Source organism: Chelonia mydas, chromosome 8 (assembly GCF_015237465.2).
Source record: "Chelonia mydas isolate rCheMyd1 chromosome 8, rCheMyd1.pri.v2, whole genome shotgun sequence".
In the NCBI taxonomy this organism is placed as follows: Eukaryota; Metazoa; Chordata; order Testudines; family Cheloniidae; genus Chelonia; species Chelonia mydas.
This window is the reverse complement of record NC_057854.1, coordinates 75,407,632-75,434,185: the sequence shown is the minus strand read 5'-3', so window position 1 is coordinate 75,434,185 and position 26,554 is coordinate 75,407,632. Positions and strand designations below refer to the sequence as shown.

Genomic DNA, 26,554 nt, shown 5'->3' with positions numbered 1-26,554 from the left:
AAAATAAGCTGGTGTACATTTACTAAGCACAATACCTGGTAAGGTTACCTTAGCACACGGTGCACAACACAGGTCAACCTGTTAAGAACCTTAACTATTCAGTACTTTGAAAGGCCCTGGTTTAGCTCACAGGCACTGGAACTGTGGGAGCACACAACAGTAGTCTAGGGCAAGAATATCAACCTATTGACAATCAAGGGAAAATTTATGAAGCTTGAATGCAACTTATCTCCACCCAGTTAGTCTGGATATGCAGGACACCACCTTTTACTCCTATAGAATGGGAATTAATGATCACATGGAGTCAGGACTTCAAATGGCATGAAAAATACACACACACAAAAAAAAAAACTTAAAGCTGCCACATTTCAAGTCTTCAGTGAGAGAAAGGAATTAAAACTGAAGCAGCAAGAAAACACAGTCAGCCCTATTGACAATTAGTAATATTAGCACTGGGCACAGAGCCCTGCCTTGGATGGATTAGGACCAGATGTGTAGCAGCCTGACCCCCTCAGCTGTTCATTTTGATAATTAAAGTAAATCTTGCACCTGTGTTGCAAAATTAGTTCAGAAACCAGAAGTACAGTTGTTGCTTTGAACACAAAGGGACACTGTCAAGAGGCATCCAGTTTTGGAAGCAATTAGTTTGGGGGAGGGGAGACAACTCCTGACTTAACTCCTCAGCACCTGGACTATCATTTCAAATTCTAAGTGCTAATTTAGAATGCATCAGTGCTAAAAGCTTAACTATTGGCTAGCCAAATTTGAGATAGATGAAAATGACAGGGCAGTATCAGTATTTGACACAGTTTATCATCTTTTGTAGAATGAGATGTCAGTGTCCAAGAATTCAAATAATTCAGTCTGTTTCTTTTAGTTGCTTCAGAGTTAAGTGAAATTCACAGAAACAGGGTGAGACCTCAATGAGAATCAAGGTGGCTGTGCCAACAATGACTAATCTTTTCATAACAAGTTCAGAAACCTTCAGCAGCAGTTGTGCAAATATTCAAACTGCTTTTGGGCAACTGTTTGCACAGTGGGTTAAGTCTACCATACTGTAAATTGCAGCTAACTACAAATATTAAAACTACACTAGAGATTAAAAATTGCCAAGAAAGTGAGTGTGAAAGTATTTTTGATAGGACCCATATTGGTATGAAGATCTTATACTGCTCCAACTATGTCACATTCTAGCAAAATATGCAAGTCAGTAAATGTTTTTGGAAAAGTTTATTGGGAATTACATAATTTCAATTGTTTTCCAAAATACATTTTACTAGATTCCCTACAAAAGAAATCTAAAGTATAATATGAAATTTAACTTGTTCCAACAGTCATTAAATATTTACTTCCACTAATATATACATACAAAATGCCACACAATTATTTTGTTTACCCTTGGAATGTGTGCTGTGTTCCAGCAGTTTGATTTTCATTTCCTCCTCCAGTTCCACAATATGAAGGCTCAGTAGCAACACTTTATACATCCTTTATTATAGGCAGAAATCAAGTGTTCTTTAGAAATTAAATGTAACCTTAGCAATTTTACAGCTGGGGTAGTTTGTCCACAGGGGTGTCAAATTTGAAGTCTGCTGGGAAGAGATCTGGAGCTCGTGGATAGATAAGTCTATAAGATTGTCGGATTGTAACATCAGCAACACCAGCAATATCTCCTATTTCTAGAGAAATGAACAGAAGCAAATTAAAGCATGGATTAACCATTTTCTCTTGCTTTGTTTTATTTCAAACACCGTTTTGTAATCAAGTTCCTGAGTTTTGCATTTAAAATCAGAACCACAACTAGAGGTAAAGGCAAGGAAGAAAATACTGTTTTGGCTAAGATCTGCAATGAATCTAAATGAAGAGACAGAAGGAGAAATCACTCACCAGAGGAGATTATAGAAACAGCTAGTGTTAAGACAAGCAGAGGAAGTAAGGGAAGGAAACAGTTTGAGGTATGCAGGAACTAGTTCATGTATGAATTAAAAAAATAAGGATGGTAATTTTGAATTTAATAGTGAAGTGAATGAGGGTCTGTAGAATTGTTTGAAGATCATGGGGGAGTACAGAGGAATGTCATTTCTACTTGTGTATGTGAAAGACAGGCAAGCTGCATTTTAGAGTCTGAGAAGACCACACAAGTTGTGTAAGTCTAGGTGAGAGACAAAGGCACAGCACAGTGCTGAAGTGTAGGAGATTTCTTTACCCAAGAGAAGCTCTTGTCCACTACAAACTAGCCTCAAATCATCCTCCCTTGCAATTGTGAACACAGGATGATTTGGGGGGTGGGATGACATAGCCAAGATGCAATCTCCAGCCCATCCCAGCTGCCAGAGTGGTTTATAATTACAATAGGGATACTAACCACCACCACGTTTACATCCTGCTTTGCTGAAATATTCAGAATGTAAGTGTACGAATGCTTAGTTGAGCAAAAACGGTGGCTGTAGACTCAAAATTAGCATAATTTAAACAGCCCAATTACTAAACCACACAAACTGGAAGTCAATTGCGGAGCACTGCTAAACGGTGCTTAACTTTTACATTTCAAGCTTCATGAGAAAAATATCAGTTATTGTGGGTCTCACATTGTCCACCCATGAACTGGTGGCTTACGAAGCTCTTTTAGACTTCAGTGAAACAGATTTTCTTTGCCTTAAATTAAGTTTTTCCTACATATTTCCTGTTGAAATAATGGATAAAGCTGGATTGTGAAGATTTTACCTTTCTGGGTCCTTTTCTCTGCTGAGGCTTGTGATGCCATATAAATAGCTGCAGCTGCTACAGAGATTGGACTCCTCCCAGGAACCAAGTCTAATTCCACAGCTTTACGTGCTATGTGTGTCGCTGCCATCTGTACTTGTTTAGGAAGACCCAGATTTGAACAAAACCTTGACATGAAATCTCCAGTTGTGATCAAATCCACACTGGTTTCCAGAGCCTTCAAAATAAGCTTAAAACACCGACCTATTTCTTTCTTTGAAATCCTGGACACTGCACATATTTCTAAACAAAGAAAGAATTAAAATGTAGGTTTAGCGATGTTTGTTTTCCAATTTAAGCATGTAAATTTCTCCATAGTTGTATTTTTCAGCCCCCCTCTATAAAAGAATGGTCACAAAGCAGGCCACCACTGTAAACAGTTATTAATACTTCTACCACATTTGAAAATTTCTTGTTAAATTAGACAATTTTCAAATCATGCAAATCCACTGCTAACTGCTCTGCAAATGACCATGGAGTCTGACTATCTTTGAGAGGCAAGTGTGATGCGCACACACACACAAAAAAAAAAAAAAAACAAAAAAAAACCACACACAAGTTCCATTCAATCATGGAGCTGTTGGTTCAAATGTAGATGGACGAATCCCTGCAATGCTCAGATCATCAGGCAACACCTTTTAGATACTACCAGTGGTATTCAAATGTCATATTCTGAATTTTAAGTAGTAACTCAGGAATATCCTTAATACAATTAACTTCCAAGATAGCTAAACCCAATAATCCATTTGAAGTAATGGGCTGCATATAGGAAAATCCTAATTAGTAGTACTATTCAAGTAATTAAAATAGTCAAATGTAGCCTGTTGCTGAAATTAACATTCACTGTAGCCCCATTTCTGGATCCTACCAACATACTGCTATAATACTAGCTAAACTTATCAAATAAAAATAAATATCTTTAATCTGTACAACTGAAAACTTACCTTTAAATGTTCTAGGAACGCCCTCTTGTCTACAGGCTATATAGAGACAAGCAGAAGCAATGGCATCATTACTTCTTCCCTTCAGGCTCTTCTGCTCATACACTTGTTTGAATAAATTATTTGTTCGATCCTTTAAAGCAAGAAGACTAAATTTAATTAACTCTAGGCCATTTAATTAGCAGCAATATCAAAAATTCATGTGCTCATTATATTATGCTAACTAAGTCAATGCCAGAACAATTTAAGGAAAGTAGACACGAACTTACAACTATATTTCTGGGAAGGTTGATTCTGTCTGCCATGTTAGTAATTTCTCTAAAGGCATTCATCATTGCTCGATCAGAGCTGCTCATAGTCCTGCGATTCTGGTACTTTGAATTTCCAAATTCATCAAAACTTGCTGCACCTGTGCCCTGAAAAGTATGATTTTATTATTAATCTGATTCCACACTTGAAATATTTCAAGTACAAATTTTCCAGGTTTATAAAATTCTAATTCAAGACTTAGTTGGAACAAATACATAAGTGAAAAATCTCAAAATCAAGTAGCGTTCCAAACTGCACGTGTAATATCTATACCACCATAACTCCACTGTGAATCTCCATTCCTAGGAAAATCAGAGGATTTGGGAGAAGGGTTATCAGGAGACCTTGCAAGAATTCTCAATCTAAAAGAAAACATGGATACACAACAGGTAATGTGTCCCTTTAAAACAACCTTACTGTTGAAGTTAGACATCCCCACTGGTTCATTGTGGACTAGCACAATTTGCTAGCTAATTCGGCTAATAAAGCATAATTAAACCTCTGCCTTTGTGAGCATGCCTAGATACCTTACACAAAACCTTCATTATACTACTATTATGTACCATCAACACAAGCCATATTGCTGAATTGGAACACTGGATGTGCCCATTACAATTGCTAAAGCCCGAGGGCACTAAGCCAAGCCTCACACAACTAATACCCAAGTGTCATTCGGTCTGTGCTGCAGCTCATTTTGGCTGAACGGTAGATTGGAAAGATGAAGTTTTATGATTAGGACAGTGACAATTTGTTCCAATGATGGCTCACACAAAAAAAGTGGAAGTCAAAGGCTGAATCAATTCATAATGGTTGATCCAAAACCAATTTGTGGGATGCTGCTTGCTTAGAATAGGAAGCATTTTAAGTTGTTGCCGTATTCAGAAACCAAACATTATGCCTGAAAAAACCCTAAGGATTCCCACACTCACTCCAAGAAAAACTGAGAAAAATGTTAAAAAAAAATTAAGACTTGATTACTCAAACTGGCAATGTCAATGCATAATCCCTGCATGCATTCCCCCCCCCCCCCCGCCATGTCTCTACAATTTACGTAAGTGTAAGATGCTTGTCGTGAAAAAGCTTATCATTCCTGCCCAATACAAATTGTTTCAAAAGTTAAAGGACTTGAAGGAAACACCATATTGAAAACAGCACCTTTGTCAAACAATGCATGTCTGATTAACATGGCTGAAAATCTCCAAGCACTGCCGCCTTTTAAAGGCAGGAAAAATGATTACTTTGTAATTAGTCTTGAGTTAAGATATCCTCTCTGGTGCCACATAGCTAATGTCAGATAGCTCTCTTGGAAGCACCTTGCTCTTTATTAGAGTTGTGCCTGGATGTGTAACAGAAGAATACTTATTTGGAACATTTCAAGAAGCAGTCAAAGTTTTCCACCTTCAATAGGAGTGATATATTGCAATGTGCACAGATACTAGCGAATGTCAGGGAAGAACAGTGATTTAGTTACACAAATCCAAAATGTTACACCTATTGCCTCTTCTTGCCTTCACTGAGTCAAACTACCAAGCTCTCATTACTAAGAAAATGCCTGAAAACCAGCTGTTGTAGTAAACTTCATTGCAGGGCATTCAATTAATTCTTGACTCTGCATGTCTGCATGGTGAGTCCCCATCACCATTAGCTCCTTTCACACGGAAATGAGATGGCTCCCAAAGTAAAGAACTAACAGTTCTTTAAATTATGGACAGAAATTCAGATTTTTCTGAATGATCAACAATCTTCCCTTGCTAACACCTTCAAATAAAATTCATTGTGAGTGGTACACAACTTAACTTGCTCAGACATCTTTGGGTGCTTAGGCAGAACTCATCACTCCAGAAAGAATACAAGTGTTCTCTATCCACAACAAGGGAGAAATCATCATAAATTTCTATTTTTTTATTTTCATGTGCAAGAAGAAACTTTATTACCTCCTGTTTCAGGCTTTTAGGAAACTTGAGAAACTGCTGCAACTCAAACATCTGAGGAAACTTCAGACTCAGTGCAGGATTATTTTCTATTATGAGCCACACAAGAGAAAGGTGGACCAACCACCCCTCATCCCAGGTGCTCTTGATTCTATAGCATTGAGCTGACCATTGTAAGACACCTCTCATGTGAGAAGAGCCCGTAATTAACTTTCTCTACTGGACTCAGATTTTGAAGTCTCTAAAAAAGGAATACCAAGCTTTAGTTACAGAAGTTCCTAGTTTTCACTGTATCACTGCAAGTTAGGTTTCCTTTGGTAGTGACGATAATCACAATTGCCTGTCAATCAAAAGTGGAAGACTATTTCCCCAGTTAAACCTCGTATGGAACACCTTTCCTAATAAGACAGGCTCACCCATCACATTGTTAAGTTTTATTTTTCAAAAAGCAATCTTGAACTGAAACTTTTTAATTGTTCTAGTTAGGAGCTCATGAAATGTATTTAAGTGTGCTGGAGGAAGATGGATCACAGATTTTAGTTTAGAAGGTCAACCAGCACTAACAATGTGGGAAACCTTTCGCTGTATAAAATGGGATTTCACAGTGCAAAATGCACTTCAGGGCATGAAGTAGGGAAGATTTTTGTTTACAATATCAAAACAAATAGCAAACTTCTAAGTGGGTCACACTACTTTGTTAAACTGGTACTAAACTTCCATCTGACTAGTTTTATAATCCTACACATGTACAATGCAGCAGGATAAAAGTACATTAAGCCAGTCAAAAATAATGTACACTACAAACTGTTGGAACATTCAGGAACTAGGAAAATTCCAAATTTGTATTTTTAATGTTGTTATACCGAACAAACAGTTAGATAGATAACTGTATGCATGTCTATCAGGAATGCTTTCTCCTCATCTTAAATACTAAATTGATACAAAATTTCTCATGAAACACAGCCTAGTTTGAATACAGAATTTTAACTGATGCCTCAAAGGATTTTCAGGTATATTCCAAATGTGAAAAATTCTGCAGTTCTAAGTCTATGTATGATTCCTTAAGGATACACAGTCATTTTTCTAACTGCATTTTCCTTAGCAGCAGCAATGGAAAAGCAAAGTAGATAGCCCCGCAACACTATCAATGAGTTTTACTTCTTACCGAGAAGGTTCGATTAGTCCAGTATTCCTTCTTACTACCCCCTACTCCACACAGGAGGGGAGACTGCCAAATCTGGACCATAACAAGTAGTTATTGTGATGAATTCAGTTTATACCAAACATTTTATTTTTATGGCATTCAATTCTCTGCATAGGTTTCCTGTTACCATATAAATATGTACTTGACATAGAATTTTATTAAAAATGTTAAACGTTTGTATTTTAAAATGTTACCTTGCCAATCATTGTAGTCAAATCCCCATCACTCAAGAGAGGATTCTGGGTGTCTCCAACTCGAGATGGGTCTTTTGTTGCTTTATCATTGCTGAAAGTTCTCCACTCTGACCCTACATCTATGACCCGGTCACCTGAATTCATAAAAAGTAATAATCTGCATTATTGTAACACATTACCTCAAAGTATTTTGCATTCATTAAGCCTCACTATACAGACTGCACCCCTCTGAGCTATCAGCTATAACTAGGGATCATGTCATCCACCAACAGTCACTTCTGGGATAATGTGCAGGAGCTATTTAACTCTACAAAACACTAGAGGGGCAGGAAGTAAAAAAAGGTGTAACTCAAACTGCAGGGAGGATTTAAGTAGGGAGAATGTAATTACCTGTGTAGGTGTTTAACCAGGATACACAGGGTTAACTTTCCTACTCTTACAGAGTGCCCTGGGATCTTTAATAACCAAAAGGAATTAAGACTTTAGTTTCAAGAAGGCTGTTCCAGGAGCCTATTGCTCCCTGTGGGCTTTCTAAGGCATTGATTAAACACTAACTTGAAAGGAAGTGTGTCACCTAACTAGATCACCACCACCACTTCTTGCAGCATCAATTATGTTCCTTCACCCTGGTCTACACTGGGGGGGAAAAATCTAAGTTACACAACTTTAGCTACATGAACAACGCAGCTGAAGTAGACGTACTTAGGTCGACTTACCATGGTGTCTTCACCACGGTGGGTCAACTGCTGCTGCTCCCCCATCAACTCTGCTTGCGCCTCTCACGGCGCTGGAGTACAGGAGTCAACGGGAGTGCGCTCGGGGGTCAATTTATCGCAACTAGACTAGACACAATAAATCGATCCCCGCTGGATCGATCGCTGCCCGCAGATCCTTCATATTCTACCCTTCGTATTCTCTGACTTAAGTCCTGACCCAGTCTAACCCTGCTTAACCTAACATCTGGCAGCATCACAGAATGTGTGTATTGAATATTTACGCATGAATTTTTTTTTTTAAAGTACTGTGCTTTAAGTTATCACTTCGTTAATTCAGACTAAGAAAAAGAGCCAAACCCGTGTTCTGTGACTGAACTGTCTGCCTCAGATACACTTTTGGGTTTCTATACCTGCATCATGTTATGGGAGCAAATGGTAATGGTCTGAGGAACACTGCAGTTGTCTCTTCCTGACAGCTTTTCCCACCCCTATTGCTCCACTCTTATCTGTCCCAATCTCCTCCTGGAGTAGTTATCACCAAGCCAGATTTGAAAACACCAGCATATAAGAAAAGGAGAAATTCATTAGCTATAACTCAGTAAGACCTGGGAAGTAGCCCAGCTCTCAGTTTTTATTTTTTTAATATTAGAAAAGAATCTACAATGCAGTAACACTGATGCAAATAATCTGAGGAAAGTCTAGAACATGGTCCTTCCAAAGAATTTTAATGTTCAAGTCTAGGGAATGTCTGCAAAAATATGACTAGAATCAACTGTAGGAATGGAAGGGAACTCTACAGGTCATCTAGTCCAGCCCCCTGCACTGAGGCAATGCTAAGTATTATCTAGAATATAATTATAGTGACTGCATAATACATTTCCACTACAGAAATCTGATTAGTATAAACTGGAGTCAGATTTTTTACTCCTGATGAACAGTGCTCAGACCGTCAAAAGCAGGCTTGTTAGTAAGACTAGTATAAGGAAATGTAATTATTTTGTCATTAGGTAAGGATCCAAAAAGAGTGGTGATAACCATAAGCAACTAATAGTGAGAAAGACATTGGTAGTCTGAGATAGTAACAGTTCACCAAGTTATAAAGAATAAACTTCCCCTCAGAAAGACCTTTTAGAAGAAATATGGGAAGAACAATGGATATAGACCCAACTGCAAAATTCATGGGAAAAAAATTTGTAAAAAGGAACATTTTCTTCATAAAGACCATGAGGAGCATGTCTGACGTTCATTAAGCTAATCAACTTGAGACAAAAACATCTTTAGATAACACTGAGCAATTATTTGTGAAATTTCTCCCTTACCAACATAGGATAAGCCTATTTAGCTGTTCAACCCAATAGGTAGCTAGCGGTCTGTCTTAACTATATTCATACCTATGCATCACCTTGATGCTTACAGGGTGGATAAAAGTCAATGATTTTTTAAAACAAAAAAAAAAAAAAAAGGATTTATTTAAATCAGATTTTTTGATAAAATGCTTTTTGAGGAAAAAACCTATCTAAAGATACATTATAGCTCAAAGATATCATTATGGAACAGGGATTATAAATTCTAGTTCTATAGTATGAGACAAATATATTCATGTAATGTTTAAGAAAACTTTTGTAAAGGAGTTCCAATAGTTTATGGATTAGGGACCCAATCTTATGGGGTTCCAGGGGCTTCTGTATAGATTATTTAGGTTAATCTTTCTATCTACCCAATGGGACTCAGTGTTAAGTCTAGAAGATACTATCAGAGATGCATAGTTTTGCAGTTCTCAAACTGTGGATTTGTGTCTCCAGAGATAACATGCTTGTTAACAGAAAAAATGTTTTTAAATAAATAAAACAAATATATAGAGGTAAGAAATAACTGACCACAACCCTATTGTCCCTCTGCAAATTTGTGTACACAGAGTCAATCCCTTACCTCTCTCTGAAAAATGTGAAAAGGGAGGGACAGGCAGTAGAAACAAAAGTGAAACTGTTTGAACAGCATATTCCGGAAGTCTTGAGGTCTTTCTGAGTGTAGCCTTCATTGATTTGAGATCTACTATACCATTCTCTCACTAGAAGGGAAAGCCTATAATGGCAGCAGACTGTAAAAGAGACCCAGTTTGGGAATAAACCATTCAAGAAATACATGTTTGCTGATGATGTTTTAATGAAATTCACACCAGTGAACTGGTGGAAGTCACTTAAGCACTTGGATTCAGAGACTGTTGAAGTGACAATCTCACTTAACAGTAGTAGCTTCTTCTGCCGGTGTAGAAAGAATATTTTCTTCCTTTGGACTAATTCATTCCAAACTGAGAAATCGTTTGGGACCTGAAAAAGCAGGAAAGCTTGTGTTTTTCTTTTCCAGATTATGAAAAAAAAAAAACAGGAAAATGAAGGTGAAGACGACTGAGTTAGCTGCAGAAGCCAACATTTTAAGTTTCTCATGTTGACCTGGCTGACAGTCAATTTAAGTTGTTTTTCTTTTAAAAAAAATTAACTATTTTAAGTTAACAAAAAACCTGATTTGAAAAAACTCGAATGTTTAAATTCAAAAATTCATATGCTTGTTTTGTTAAAATATTTTTGTTTGCTATTGAAGAAAAAAATCCAGAATATATCACATTGTTTTAGTTAAATAAAAAAAATTTAAATGTCTCTCTCATACTGTTCTCCTAATACAGCCTGGCAAGAAAGTCCTCCAAATATTAATGATTAACCTGTTGAACTGCAGATATTTATGAAGTCATTGGGAGGTGAAGTATCTGCTTCATTTACCTTTGGTAAACGAAATAACCAATCATCCATTTTCTGATATAGCTGCAAAATTAATCTGAAAAGTTTTCAAAATAAATCACTAAAAAAATGTAGCGTACACCTTCTAAAAATGAAACCTACATCTGAGTTGTGAAGAATATGTATTAAGGTTATAACCACCACCAAGAACGCACTTTTATGTAGAAATCCATGATTAAATTGAGTCTTCCAGACTAGTGATTTAAATCAAATCCACCCTGGATGCTTAATTGCTTTGACACAAACCAAAGAATATAAAAACGTCAGCATGAACCAGAACTGCATTCAAGAGTATAGAGGTAGAAAATTAAGAAAATCTAGCATGTATGGTGCAAGGAAAGCAGATATCCATCCTTTCCATGACTCACATCCCCCTCCTCCCCCCCCAACTCAAGTTAGCAGACAGCATTATCCTCTGGCTCCTGAACTCTGTAAATATTTAAGTAGTGCTCCTTCTATGGCCTAGTAATAACTTCACTTCAAGACAACCTCCCCAAATACTGTTTACTGCATCTAAAAAAAGCAAAATGTACTTAAAGTATTGGCATGGTATAAATAGAACATTGAGTACAGGGAAATGATGTAATAATTTCCCACACAAATGGGAATGACCTAAATGACTCACTCAAAGATCTGCCTCTTGTGAGTTATGAGCCATTCCTGTGCGAATGAAAAAAAGCATATCACTGCCTACTTTTACAAAATATTACAAAACAGAAGACTAACATTACTATGCCAATATAGTAAAAAAGGATCAACTAGAACAATCACTGAATATAAGGTATTATATGTCTTTAGATGCAGTATGCAAATATTTTACATTAGCAAGAAAAATATGAACTCTTACAAGTAGCTAATTTAACCGCAACAAGTCGCTAAAAAAAAAATTTTTTTTTAAATGAACAAAGCCACTGTTTTAAAAACCTGATAAGAGATTTAGGCACACAAAATTAAGTGTGGCCCTTGAATAAATGATAAAATAGACAACTTCAAAGTTTTAATACAAATTGTATAAAACACAGTGTAAAGCAACAGAACTTAGAACAACTGAATTTTCCTGGCTGAGACATGCATCCAAATATTGAGCTGAAATTCCTAGGTCTAATCCTACCAAAAGGATTTCCTTGTTTGGAAGCATCTGTAAAATGGCACTTCATTACAAGTGCTAATACCAGTCACTGTTTTGGAAATACTGAGTCAGCACTTTTGAAATCTATTTATGTTTCTGCATAGTGATGACTTAAATAGGTTATAATTATTTACTGCAATTGTTATCAGTAATGATAGAGAATGTACAATACATGGGAGGGTGTACATTTCCTTCTCTATTTTCAAGTCTCCCATTTCATGCAGAATCCCAAAACTGGTTAATACATACTTCTGTAACGCCAGCTGGAGGCAGTGTCAGGCACTCCATTTAACTTTTGTCAGGAAGACAAGTAAATCTAAGTACTTTCTCCCCTTTTATGAAAGCTTTCAGGAAGAAATCCTCAGAAGATAGGGTCCATTCTCAAGGAAAGCCATTATTAGACTAATTTAATGAAGTATTTTACAGGACAAATGAATACACTGTTTGCCTGAACATTTCTTTTTCTCCATTCTGGTATGCAGCTACTTTTTAAAAATATTGCCCAAAACCAAATACAGACAGTAGAGTCCACTTTGATTTTAGGTTCCCAAACATCTGAAAAGCTTATTTAGTAGAATTCAAAAACAGAAAAACTTCTGACTAACATTTGCCTTTTTCCCTACAGTTGACAAATGCAGTGGAGGAAATACTACAGGAATCCAGCATTCTACTCAAGTCAGCATCTAAAATTAAAATGCCACTTCACATCTTTCTTTTTAGGATTTGTTTAAGAAATGTCTAACCATCACAAACTATATGTACTGTAGACTTACAAAAAATGATAGTAAACATGACTTCTCAATGAAGGAAATATTTGTGTCAACAAAACTTAGTGTTGAGAACATTTTATCTGCAATTATACAACTTAAAGGAACACTGTCAACTACTTTACAGTAATGTACACTCAATTTGTAATACCTTTTGTGAAATGGTATGCATGTTGATTTTGTTTTCCATTTGGCAAACTGGTTTTTATCTTATTTGTAATGCAAAGAAAGCATAGCTTAAAACTGTAGATGCTTAAGCAAAATAAAGATCAACAAGATTAAAATTAGAACCCAAAGTAACAGATTCACAGTTTACTAGTCATATTGCATCTTGAAATAGTGTCTGAAGTTTCCCCTTGCGGACATACTGCAATTTGTTTTTAGGTGCATTTTCACTCTTGATGTGCTTTAAAGGTAGCTATAAATTTGCATCAAAAAAGTACACTTTATAGCCTTCAGCGCTTTGGTCTTAAGTATATTCCATTATCAGTAAAATTAATTTGCATTATTGTACAAGAGCACTGTAAATACAGTACAGAACTATTTTAAAATTCAATACAAGTTAATTTTATTCCTGTAGTTAATTAAGGAAAGTGCTGCCATCTAGGGATCACTGAAATTATTGCTATTTTTAAATTAGAAAAAATAGTGAGAGCCATGATCTTGCAGCATCAAGCAAAAAAATGCAGAATGAAAACCAACCAGTGACTTCTGAACACATCAATATATTCTGGCAATCTTTTCCAAGATGGTACTCCTTTTGAGAAAATATGTTAAATGGCAGTCCCTATTAATAGAGGCTCTACCAACAGTAATTAACAATCCTGAATGAAAGATCTATTAGAAATTTCAGCAATTTCAAGTATGCAAAATGATTACCTCTAAAAAAAATGCAACTTTACACATTCAAACCTAAAATACTTTTAGACAAAGTATAAGCATGTCATACACATATGTAATAGATCTACCTCTGTTTATGCTAGATTAGACAAGAATCCCACTTTGAAGAAGAGTAAATATCATTACAACCAATCAAAAAGCTCAGATTCAGGTAGAACTGGAAAGCTCAATACACCTTTTTTGGGGTCCTTTCTTCTGGTGGTTTAAGTCTAGTAAGACTGAAATAGTTCACTTGGTATCTTAAATGGAAGAACACTCACTTAATATTAAGTATCACCAGTTAAACTGACCATTCCTAAATGACCTGGTTGAAACATGTCAGTAAGGTGTATTGACTCACTATGAAACACTAACCTGATACTTGCCTCCAAACAAGTGGTTTCAGAATGGAATGATTTAAATAAAAACATTTTAAATCAGATTTTAATTTAAATCAAGCAGGAAATCTTGATATAGATAAAAAGAAAAAGAAGTACTTGTGGCACCTTAGAGACTAACCAATATATTTGAGCATAAGTTTTCATGAGCTACAGCTCACTTCATCGGATGCATACTGTGGAAAATACAGAAGATGTTTTTATACACACAAACCATGAAAAAATGGGTGTTTATCACTACAAAAGGTTCTCTCTCCTCCCCCCCCCCCCCCCGCACTCTCCCGCTGGTAATAGCTTATCTAAAGTAATCACTCTCCTTACAATGTGTATGATAATCAAGGTGGGCCATTTCCAATGGGTGTTTCCTTACAGAAGTAAAACTATTTCCCCATGTTTATTCCCCCCCCCCTCCCCCCCTTCCCCAGTGGTCTCTCCAAGGTTCAACTATATACCTTATTTCCCACATCTCACACAATGTCATTTTGAATAAAAGAATTGTTTGGCACTCATGTTCTGTACTGTTCAGACTTTTTTTAAGTTGGAGAAAACCATTTTTTTTTTTTTAAACTTAAACTTAAAACATTTTTGAAATGCTAACCAAAGTGCCTAACAAAAGGGCTTGCTATTCACACATACTACTCAAGTTAATGACCATATGTTCTCATGCAAAGGTTAACTTTGTTCAGAATGTTTAGAAGTATCAGCATTCTTCATTATTGATGTACAGTTCTGTAACAGATGCAGATATTAAGTTTTCAATTACACTTCTGACAAGGAACACTTTCTTTATTAATGTCTTGGGCTAGGAAACTTTGAACAAAAGCAGGGTTAAAATTCTAAGAGTCAATAGTTGCTTATCACTAATGCTCAGTTCTCCATCCCCAGTAAGTAAAATTTTAGATTCCTCAAGTTGGCATTTCAAATTTTAGATGTTTGCAGTTTTGACAAGGAAACCTTTAAAGGGAAACACATTTTTCATATGGTATTAACACACAAAATGAATTAACATTACAAGTGAAGTGCCTATAACCACCCACTACTGAATGAAAATCAGAGCTACTCAAATGTTTCTCATACACAGACTATACTGACAACAGCTAAACGAATTTTCCCTCACTCTATAGGAACCTGAATTCTTGAAATGAGGACTTGAGTTCTAGCCGATTGTTCTGAATTTCAATAACAGTCTTGATGTGCAATACAGTGGTAACCATGAAGTCCTATGATGCCACAGATTTATACTTCATGCAAAAGATGTGCTAAGGTTAATCGAATCCAAGTTTTTAGAAGTATAGATATTATAATCTAAATGAAGACAGTAGGCCACTTATAGCTCATACTGTAGCAGAAAACCTAGACAAATGAAAATTACATGAAACAGCCTAAACTGACCAACAAGATAGCTATTAATAAACATCAATTTATATGGGCAGTTACTGACTTTGAAGCTTTGGATCCAGGTCAAGTGCCTCAGGATTTTTTGTTACTACCTGAAGAATAAGACTTTTCTCCTTTATCCAAAGAGAACCAAGGAAATTATTTTGGTCTTCTGCCTTTTGGCCCTATATATCCATTGGAGCAGCTAAAAAGAAAAAAAAAGGATAAGCTAGTGTGACAAGTTCAAGGAAAACATGAACTGAACATCAAGATGATAGCTGAAGGGGCTAGAATACCAGGACTGCATCTAATGAACCACTGGGCAAGGTTGAAATGGAAAGGTAATGATGTTTCCGTCACCTGCCTTCACTGCTGATCTAGTGAAGGTGGAAAGCAAAGAGGACTAATTTGAACTAGACGCTGGTTCTCTCCTGTGTCCTAAAGAGACCCAGAAGACCGACTGTATCGCATGCAGCTTGCTTACACTTTCGTGTTTTCCTTGAGTCTGAGCAGTAAGCTTCTTTACAGAGAGCAGGCATGAGGAGCTTGTCAATTAAGGACCTCACTACAACCTACACACTTTCAGCACTGATCTTGCATCACCTCCAATTTAATTCTATTCTAAGACTAGGAGGAAAGTAATTCGCTTATTACATTTTTCTCATCTTTATGGCAAATTGAATAATTGCGATGGGAACAGGCATTGAAATATGAGAATCACAAATTTATCAAGAACTAGAAAAATAACCACTATTTTTAACTTACAATATCAGATAGTTAACAGGAATACCAGTTTCCCTAACATAGGGCTTAAGACTCTAAAAGTTGCTATACTGCCACCTCCACCTAGTTAGAAAAATTAAACTGGCAACTGTCTTTGAGCCATCTGACTGCAGATGGAAAGATAAGATCCAGGATATGTCTACACTGCAATTAAAAACCCGCAGCTGGCAGATGCCAGCTGACTCAGGCTAAGGGGCTGTTTAATTGTTTTGAAGATGTTTTAGCTCAAGGTAGGGGATCATCCCATACTGCAAGGTCCTAGAGCCCAGGCTCTAGCCAAGCCTGAACATCTACACCACAATTAAACAGTGCCTTAGCCCAAGCCCCATGAGCCTGAGGCAGCTGGCACAGGCCAGCCACAAGTGTCTCATTGCAGTGTAGACATACTCTCCCCAGTCGCCACACTTCTGATCAGAACATTAACAGCCCATATATTAAAACTGGGCTTCAGGTATGCGCCACAGGTCCATGGTCCCTTTCTCCCAATGCATTAGGTACGTGGCTGATTTCACATAGGCCTCTCCCATCTAACTAGCTGCTAGGCTCCACCTTTATCCCCAAGGCAGCTCTGTACTCTTCACTTCACTCCCACTCAGCAATTGTAGCCACTCTCCACACTTACTGGCAGGTCAATGCTGCCAAGCATGAGGTTTTTCAGCACTATCCCAGCCTCCCTTATTGCCCTTGTCCAGCAGGCTGGACGAGTTGCTCTGAAGTGATAAAAGGATGTGGTCAGGGTTTTAACCAACTTGAAATCATCAACTCAACTCAGAACTGCATTCAGGATCTTCTCCTGAACCAGCACACAAAACACCACATTACTGTACCGTACATGCTACAAAAAAGTGGCTTAGTTTAATTTTTGGCAATAGTAGGGCAAATGAACTTGGTGAAATGCAGGAATTCCTCCAGTAAAATTCTAGCAGATCTGGGACCTAACCTGATCATATCCCCATAGCATTTCAGGTTTTGGTCAATCCAGATTGAGACTCTAGCATTAACACATAAATCTTACTGATATCATGGGCCAAAATTGCAGATCTTAACTGAGAGCTAGAAGGGCTGAACATTAGCAGCTAGGAGACAGGAAAAAAGGTCAGCTGAGTAACAGTTCCTGAGCAGCAAGGAAAGGAAAGAGCAGTAGAGGTCCAAAGTAAAAGGAAGGGTAGTGAAGAGCTGAAGGGGAGTCCTTGCTTGAATAAATTAACGTAACACCACTTTCAAGCTGTAAGATCTTCATTCACTACAAAACCACCACTATAAAGTGTGTGCAACCTGTTTTAACAATGCATACCAACACTACACAACTTTTAGGACACAAAGTGACAACTACTGTGCAATGAAAATGGGACTGTAAGTAGACTGAATTTAATCAAACTGAATTTTACCAGGACACTAAGGCAAAACCTCAGCTTTTACAAGTGGTTCAAAAGAATCCTTAGCATCTAAAATTAGTCAAGATCTGTTTAAAATCCCATTGAAAAGACAGCATCTCCAACAGCAGTTTCCCACAGATTGAAACAGTGTTTCAAGTAGTGACACAGAACACTGTCAGTCAAATCACTACCAACATTTCTTAATTACCTTCTAGGAAAAAAAGGGATATATGCATTTCCTGCAGTACTCAAAGGCAAAAATAATGGTGTGGAGAATAAGTGACGTGCATTTCTCCAGCTTTCCCAACTCCCCCCATTCCTCCCTCCACATTTCCTTTTCCTCTCTCTTTCCTGCTCAACCAGAGGCTATGAGGATATACACTGTCTCACCTGAATTACAGTACTGATTTTGTCCAAGCTACACAAGGAGAAAGAAAAAAGCTGACCAACCCCCCCTTACCCCCCCCCCCCAAAAAAAAAAAAAAAAAAAAAACAAGGAAGTCAGACTTTTCAGGTTTTGGGAACCAATGTGTTACAGGTATTTTATTCCAGGCCAACTGCTGTTCTGTAATTAAACAAAAATACACCTTTTGACCAATACCTGACACTCCTAACAGCCAAAGTAGAGAGTTAAGAAAAATGGCAATTTGACATTCACTCAAAAAGGATTACCAATTTGTTTTTTATTGCATTGCCTGGTCTGTCATCTTTCCAAAAAGCAAATTATACATCAATGTATTTTATTATATACCTATGCACAGAACCAGATTTTTGCCTTTGTGCCAAACTACATTTGTGACGTATAGAAATGGTGGTGTTTTAAACTGAATTCATCACTTTTTCTTGCAGGTGGCTTACAAAGACCAGCTTATTTACTTTACTGATCTACTACTCTAAGAAATTCTTACCAGTCCTCAGACTGCACTTGTACACGTACATGCATGTACAATTGGCAACTGAAATTACCATTTCTGCTGTACAGGGAATAAGAAACCAAAAAAGATTGCTCACCATTCAGCAGTGCTCCATATTGGTCTTAATCTACACTGGTTTGGTGAGGCTGAACTATAAATCATGACTTTGTGGCTCTAATAGCAGGCCCAACCACTACTTCTCATATAGAGTGAGTGCATGTCTTGTGGAAGTTATTTCATCCTTAAGTCTACAGCAGCAGACACAGAGCACCTCTGTGGCCTGAACGGAAGATTTTGGCTCCACGCTTTTAAAGCTTCCAGGCTCTGCATACTTGACAAGTACAGGAACCAAGATTTGAGTTTATTTATCAGTTTGCTATCCTGGTACTTCACTTAAATTCCTTTAGAGACTAGTAAAAGGGAAGTTATGATAAATGTTCACACTATTTCTCCTGTTTGGTGATCTCTCCAGTTTGTTTAGGTTTCAGCGTAGCAGCCGTGTTAGTCTGTATTTGCAAAAAGAAAAGGAGTACTTGTGGCACCTTAGAGACGAACAAATTTATTTGAGCATAAGCTTTCGTGAGCTATAGCTCACTTCATCGGATGCATTCACTGGTCATTTAGTTATCTCTTACTTCCATTTAATTAACACACACTTAATTTTCCAAGCAAACTGATATAAACCCAAAGTAAATACTTCAACACAGGCAGGAAAACTGAACTGCTAAAAAGGGAAGTCCAAAGAAGAAAAATTAAGTGCACTATTTTGCACAATAAATGTAAATGCTAGTTCCTTTTAACACTGAATCCATACAAAAAAACCCCACGCCTCAATACTGTTGAAAGCTTAGAACTCTACCTGTGAAGAAAAAGGCAATGTTTTCCCAATAACAGGAGCCCAGAGGATTTAAGTTCATTTTGTGATTGCCAGAAGCCCTCTGAACCACTCCACAATATGACTCAGCCAGAAGTCAAGCTTGTGTTAACAGTGTTTCTCAACCAAGGTCCGGAGCCCCCTGGGGAACCGCGAGCAGGTTTCAGAGGTCCGCCACGCAGGACCAGTGTTAGACTTGCTGGGGCCCAGGGCAGAAAGCTGGAGTCCCACTGCATGGGGCTGAAGCCTGGGGCCCTGAGCCCCATCACCTGGGGCTGAAGCAAAAGCCTGAGCTTAACTTCACTGTGCTCCCTGTAGCATGGGGCCCTGGACAATTGCCCTGCTTAATACCCCTTAACCCAGGCTTTTATATGCAGAAAACCACTTACTGGACACAGGTAGGCCATGGAGTTTTTATAGCGGGGGGGGGGGGGGCGCTCAGAAAGAAAAAGTTTGAGAACCCCTGTGTTAACACAGTATTTTGTTAAATCCCTGGCCATGAAAAATTCTTGTTGCTTTAGAACAGCAGTTTTCAAACTGTGGGTCAGGACCCCAAAATGGGTCACAACCTCCTCTGAATGGGGTCACCGGAGCTGGCTTAGACTTGCTGGGGTCCAGGGCTGAAGCCTGAGCCCCACTACCCAGGGCTGAAGCCAAAGCCCGAGGGTTTCAGCCCTGGGTAGCAGGACTCAGGTTGCAGGCCCCATGCCTGGGGCTGAAGCCCTTGAGCTTCAGATTTGGCCCCCATACCCAGAGCAGTGGGGCTCAGGCTTCGGTCCCCCCTCCTGGGATTATGAAGTAATTTTTGTTGTCAGAAGAGCGTCATGGTGCAATGCAGTTTGAGAACCCTCAACTTTAGAATTACAAAGAAAACATCAAAGCTGTTAATTTAAAATGAAAGCAGGCCAAACTGAATCCCAAAAGCAAACATCTCACTAATGGGAAACAAGAGGGCATATCCAAGAAATGGGCTTCCAATATTTACTTCTGATAAATTTGAAGCTTACAGTTGGTGCACTTCTATTTGTGAAACTGTAGATCAGCTGCACTCATCCTTTTTCTACAGACATAAGATGGCTGCCACCAACCTATAAATAAGGTTACACCACTAAGATAGTATTTTGTGACTTTGCCTAGAATAATCCAAGAAACAACAGCTTCAGCCTGGTTCGTACATTATTCAGCCTCGTATATAAATTCACATGGACTTATTAGGCTACAAACCAGAAGGTAAATGGCGTATTTCGAAAAACGAATATTAGGTGTTCATCATCAAGTTAGCTAAGAATTACATCCAAACCTTCAGAATTAACGACACTTAAACTAGACCCATTTAATTAAAATGACACTGTTTATTTGGGCATGGAGGCATTAAATATGTTTTAAAAGGGTGTGTAGATCAGTTAATATATAGTGGACTTAGAGAATTTCCACAGTAATTTAATAGAGAATTAAAACCAGTTTGCTTTTCGTTAGAAAAGCGTACAATAGGTCCTGTTTACAACACTTCCCTTAAAGCATTATTTCTGATTTACTTGTAATTCTGGATAGAGACTTTGGCATTATTAATGAAGATGTTTAACTCAGTGTGTGACAGCAGTCAAAAAAAATAATGTTATAATGCTAAAAGAATGGGATAAGAATATAGAGAATTGAATGCCACTGTATAAGTCAGTTGTACGCCCTCTCTTGGAATAGTGTTCTTCTGGTCACTCTTTCTCAAGAAGGATGTAACTGAAATACAGGGGGGTCAGAAACAGGCTAAGAGAATGATTAAAGGCATGGAAAAAACTCATATGAAGAGAGATGGAAAACAATGGTACCTTACGGAAGAGAGGTATAAGAAGGGACATCATAAAAATGTATAGGGTAATGAATGAAAAACCAAGATATATCCAGAACATTTCTATTCACACACAAAATAATTCAATGAAAGTGACTGATGACACATTTAAAACTGATACACATACTTTTTTATACATCGTAAAATATTAGCCTGTGAAAATTTCTGTCACAAAATATCACTGAGGCAAAGCACTTCACAGGATTAAAAAAGACTGGGCATTTGTTTGGATAAGAATAACCAAAGTTAGAACTCGGGGGAATTTAAAAATTAATTAAGTTTTGGAAGGGATATAAAGCCTCTTTCAGGGCAGAAGCCAACCTAAATGGGAACCAGCAAGAAACTTCTTATGAGCAGGTTATTCCATAACTACCTTCAGGGTTTCTTGCCCTTTCCTCTGAAAGAAGTGGTACTGGTCACTACCAGAGACATGATACTGAACTAGATGACACACTGGTCTGATCCAACACAGCAATTACTGCATTCCTATGTACTGACATTTCCAAGTATTTTGAAAACAATACATTAATCTAATCCTTTTTGTTAATTCTTTTAACTAGCTGGTGATCACACTTGAAATCAGAGTTTTCATGCTTAATTTTATATCACGTTTAAATATGTACCCCAATTTACATGTGTCACCATTGTAATGGTCATGAATTGTAATACAGTAAAATCTTCACATTTATCCATGTTATATGAAGCATCCCAGCTTTAAATGAAACAGATGCCTCTAACACTGCAAAGATCAACCCTTTTCCAATATCTATCGCTATATCTTTGAGACATAACTGAATTTTGAGACAAATGAGATATTTAAAATAGCTATTTGTAGTCCAAGAACCCCATTTTCCCCCTGAATTTGGAAAGTCAGTGGTTTAAAGGCCATCAGCTTGACTTCTATCAAGCAGCAGTGGTCAATTATATTCTCCATAATGTGGGTATCTGCTACAAAACTATGGAACTTTATACAGCTCATTTATTTAAAAGTGCCAGTAATTATCAGAAGACTGCCTCTTCAAAATGGTAGATTCTTTTTAGAAAAGGGAAAATATCTATTTAGTGCTAAGTAAAAGGCTTAAAACACACTAATTTCTCACACACACCAACCATCAGAAAAAGAAATTACTTCAGATAGTTGATCTCCATTTTTAGAGTGAGTCACAACAACTTGAATAACTACTTACCCACTACTAGTCCACATTCAGGACAGATCATGTCTCCGGCTCTGTAATCCTCCACTAAAATGGAATCTGGATGATTTGGACACGTCACTCTGGGAAGCACATCCAAACTAAAAGAAAAAGATTGAACACAGCATTCAAAATATTTCAAACAAACAAAAGTTCATTTCCAGAAAAAGATTTCAAGTTAGAGGAAAGCAATTTAAACTACAATATGGAAGAAAACTTCAAGCCACATGCCCTTAATGCTGTTTTTAACATACAGCACAAATGACCAGAGTAATTTACAAACATGCAAATTGTTTGTGTGGAGCAATACATTAGGTGCACTATATGGGGTTTCTGCAGAGAACAATAATTTGGTAACCCAGGATTTATGGAGATTAGAACTCTGAAACATCTTGCCACCTAAAATCCTCAAGGCTACCTCCTTTGAGTGAAGCGCTCTAATAAAAAAAAAAAAAAAAAAAAAAAAAAAAAAAAAGGTAAATTACTAGACTACCTGAAAATCCATTCCTGCTAAGTAAACGCCTACCAGAAGTTAGTGATGACCATGTCATTCTAAATATTCCCTCCTGCATTTAGCTAGCCATTTTTTAAAAATCTAATTAGGCTATTCCTTTAGTGAGCAGTGCATTCTTTACTGTTTTAGAAAACCACCATCTTACAGTACCAACAATTTATCAACTTGATCAGTAAATCTAAAAAAAACCTCCACCGTTTTAGCCAGATTAAAATATAAAATTAAAAACATAACTTGCTAGGTCGGGAAATCTTTACATTAAACAATTTTAGTAAGATAAAGCAGCAGCGATTCACAGAAGCACATACTAAGAAGAGCTAAAATAAGTAAATTTTATTGCATACATTCAACGGATTCCAGCTGCATCACATTTAAAAAAAAGCTATGAAGAAACAATTTCAGAGAACTCACAAAAGTGATGCTGGTCCATAAGCAACAACTTTCTGCCATATGGAGCATTTAAATAGGCATCCCAAGTTCACACGGCTGACTGCATATTAAATAAAAAAGTGAACTAAATCCAGATCCACAAGCAGAACAGAGATCTCTGACAGTATCTTTTATCAGCAGCATATCAGTGTAAATAAAATCTGCCCATTTACATTATTCCCCCTTAGTTTATACGTCTGTACAATGAAATATTTCAATAAAATTCATGGCCATTATATTTATTAAAGCGTGCATTTATTTCACTGCTACGAGAAGTTGTGATAACACTGGAAAATGTTCACTAAACCTAGAGCAGATACAGAAGGGGAAGTAGATTCACTCTACTGTCCCATCACAGTACCTTTTAGCCCTAATTTGAAAGAACACTTTCTTCACCCATAAAGGATAGTTCAGGCACTGGGACCATTCAATCACTAACTGATAAATGTCCAAAAGGGAAAACTGTGACAGGAACCCAAAGAGTAATTAGACAGTTTTCAGTGCTGCTAATGCAGGCCAAAAAAAGGGACCTACCTATACCACATGATCATGGCGATGAGGAAAATTGGGGATGATGGAATGTTGTCTAACAAATTTTATGGGGTGTGAAACAGAAGAGCTTTTAACATAAGAACAGCCATACTGGGTCAGACTAATGGTCCATTTAGCCCAGTATCCCATCTTCAAGACAGTGGCCAGTGCCAGATACTTCAGAGGGAATTAATATAACAGGAAAATTAGCAAATGATCCATCCCATTGTCCAGGTCCAGCTTTCGGCAGTTTGAGATTCAGGGACACCCAGAGCATGAGGTTACATCCCTGACCTTCTTGCCTAATAACTTAATAGAGAATAGGTCCACTAATGGCTATCCAATTCTTTTTTTGAACTCAGTTATACTTGTTGCCTTCACAATATCCCCTGGGAATGAGTTCCACAAGGCACTGTGTGAAAAAATACTTCCTTTTTTCCCCCCAAGAAACAAGGAAGGAAACTGAAGGGGACCATAAAAATCTTTCTATAATAGGCCCTGCAAAGTTTGAAAGGGGTGTTTTAATAGGAACATTTAGAAGAAACAGAATATACATCCAGACATATTGTGGCAACTCTTCCATTTATGTTAAAATATGACCTGATTTAACCTGCACAAAGAGTTTTATACAGCAACAAAGGGGGTAACAGACTACCCAGTTTCTAGCAGACCTTGGTTTCGGACCAGAATGCATCTTTACTCAAACGATCAAGGATATAAATTAAAATTTTAAAAAATACTATAAAGCAGAGGTTTTCAAACTGGAGTAGGTGCACCCAGAGGAACAGGCGGGGGAAGGGAGGGAGCACCACCTCCACCCTTGACTCACCTCTACAGGCTACCCAGCCTGCAGGTCAGTGTCAACACCACTGTGCCCAGCAGAGAGACACACATACACCTTCCCCTTCCTCTGAACACCTGAGAGGAGAGGGGCAGATTGGGCTTTGATTTTTGGCACCCCTCCCCGGGGTGGAAGGGCTCGGGCTCAGGCTCTGGCCCTCCCACCTGGGCTTACGGGACTCAGCAGGCTCAGCCAGTGTCCCCTCCTGGCGTCATGTAGTAATTTGTGTTGTCAGAAGGTAGCCGCAGTGCAATGAAGTTTGAGAACCCCTGTGCTGGAGATCTCACGCTTCCTATTTCAATATTTACGAGCTGGTAACAGCAGCAGATCCCGTCACTAGCCTACATGTCACCACATCACTTACGAACTCTGAAGTTTACAAAAACGTTTGAAACTAGCATTCAGGCAGAACCAGGCACCCTGGCCAAGCTGCATATTACTCACAGGTGACCCGAGATCAGACCCTGAGCCTTTCTGGACAAACTCTCATCGCTGCTACAAGGAGTCAGGGATGGGGGAGGGACACTAAAAGCAGAAACCAGATATGGAAGGACCACAGGGAATGGGGCACGGAATGGAGACGGGGCACCAAAGCGAGAGGAAGGTCAAAGCCCACCCCGCACAAAGGGGATGGTTGAAGGAGGCCGGGCCCCCCCCCCCGCAGGGATGGAGGGAAGGGGGCCGGGTGGGGGAGAAGTGAAGGGGGCCAAGGCGAGAGAAAGGAGCGGGACTAACAAGCAGGAACCAAGACCCGAGATGGCAGTTGGGGGCGGGGGGACGCGTCAGCACTGCTGTCCCAGGAGCTGAACCTGGGGGGGGGAAGACGCAGCCATTTTCTCTCCCTAACTAATAATCCGGAATCGCCGCGCCCGGGCTCCAGTCAGACACTTTATTACTAGCCGCCGCCGCCGCCGCCACTATCACGACTACGAAGACCACGAAGCCCCTCACTCCACTCACCGGCTGGTAGACGCCATGTTCCTTCGTTCCTAGTCTCAGGCTGTGCTTTCGCTGCACACGGCCGGCTCAAGACCAGCACGCAGCACACTCCCTTATATATCCTCCGCCACTGGGGCGGGGCTCTGCCAGGCCATCGGTACGGGACGCACGAAGGGACAAAACTAAAGGGTTCGCGTTCTGCTGCCTCAACTTGAGCCCCTGGAGGCGGTGCCCGTCTGTGGAGCAATGGCTAGGGGCGGGGCGCCAGCTGACGACACGCGCCCTCCCTCAGCCCGGCTCTGAAACTGACTCTCACTTTGTCCCGCCTCTGGAGGCGATCGTTGGACTGTCCTGTGGAAATAGCTGCGGGAGAGAACAGCTTCAAGGTGGTTTCTTCATGGTTTTTCTTTGATTGACATGTTGTTGCTGTAATTATAGCCCTTACTAACATAAAAGGGCAGAAAAGGAGGACTTGTGGCACCTTAGAGACTAACCAATTTATCTGAGCATAAGCTTTCGTGAGCTATAGCTCACTTCATGGGATGCATTCAGTGGAAAATACAGTGGGGAGATTTCTATACACAAAGACCATGAAACAATGGGTGTTACCATACACGCTGTAAGGAGAGTGATCAGGTAAGGTGAGCTATTACCAGCAAGGGGGGGGGGGACCTTTTGTAGTGATAATCAAGGTGTGCCATTTCCAGCAGTTCTTGGGAACTGCTGGAAATGGCACACCTTGATTATCACTACAAAAGGTTTCCACCACCCCCACCCCACCCCTGCTGGTAATAGCTCACCTTACCTGATCACTCTCGTTACAGTGTGTATGGTAACACCCATTGTTTCATGTTCTCTGTGTATATAAAATCTCCCCACTGTATTTTCCACTATATGCATCCGATGAAGTGAGCTGT

General features: G+C 38.7%; 2 protein-coding genes across 4 annotated transcripts in view; one reads left to right on the top strand and one right to left on the bottom strand.

Moving 5' to 3' along the window:
* PKN2 (protein kinase N2) overlaps nt 1–13,036 on the top strand; it is a 137,320-nt gene extending 124,284 nt beyond the window's left edge. Inside the window, exons 21-22 of one of the 3 annotated variants that reach the window (XM_037907285.2) lie at nt 4,320–4,402; nt 12,605–12,785. In XM_037907285.2, coding sequence (XP_037763213.1) covers nt 4,320–4,379 — 60 coding nt within the window. In that variant the 3' untranslated portion in view covers nt 4,380–4,402; nt 12,605–12,785. Of the gene's footprint in view, nt 1–4,319; nt 4,904–12,604 lie in introns of those variants that run through there. The other 2 variants (XM_037907284.2, XM_037907286.2) reach the window with 2 other exon arrangements.
* Nucleotides 1,216–25,890, bottom strand: GTF2B (general transcription factor IIB). The gene is made up of 7 exons (XM_007068749.4): nt 25,659–25,890; nt 22,378–22,484; nt 7,343–7,476; nt 3,974–4,120; nt 3,708–3,837; nt 2,725–3,006; nt 1,216–1,679 (listed from the first exon to the last, which is right to left on the bottom strand). Exons 1-7 carry the CDS (start codon nt 25,673–25,675, stop codon nt 1,546–1,548), a joined length of 951 nt encoding a protein of 316 aa, XP_007068811.2. The 5' UTR covers nt 25,676–25,890; the 3' UTR covers nt 1,216–1,545.
* Nucleotides 25,891–26,554: the final 664 nt, after the last annotated feature.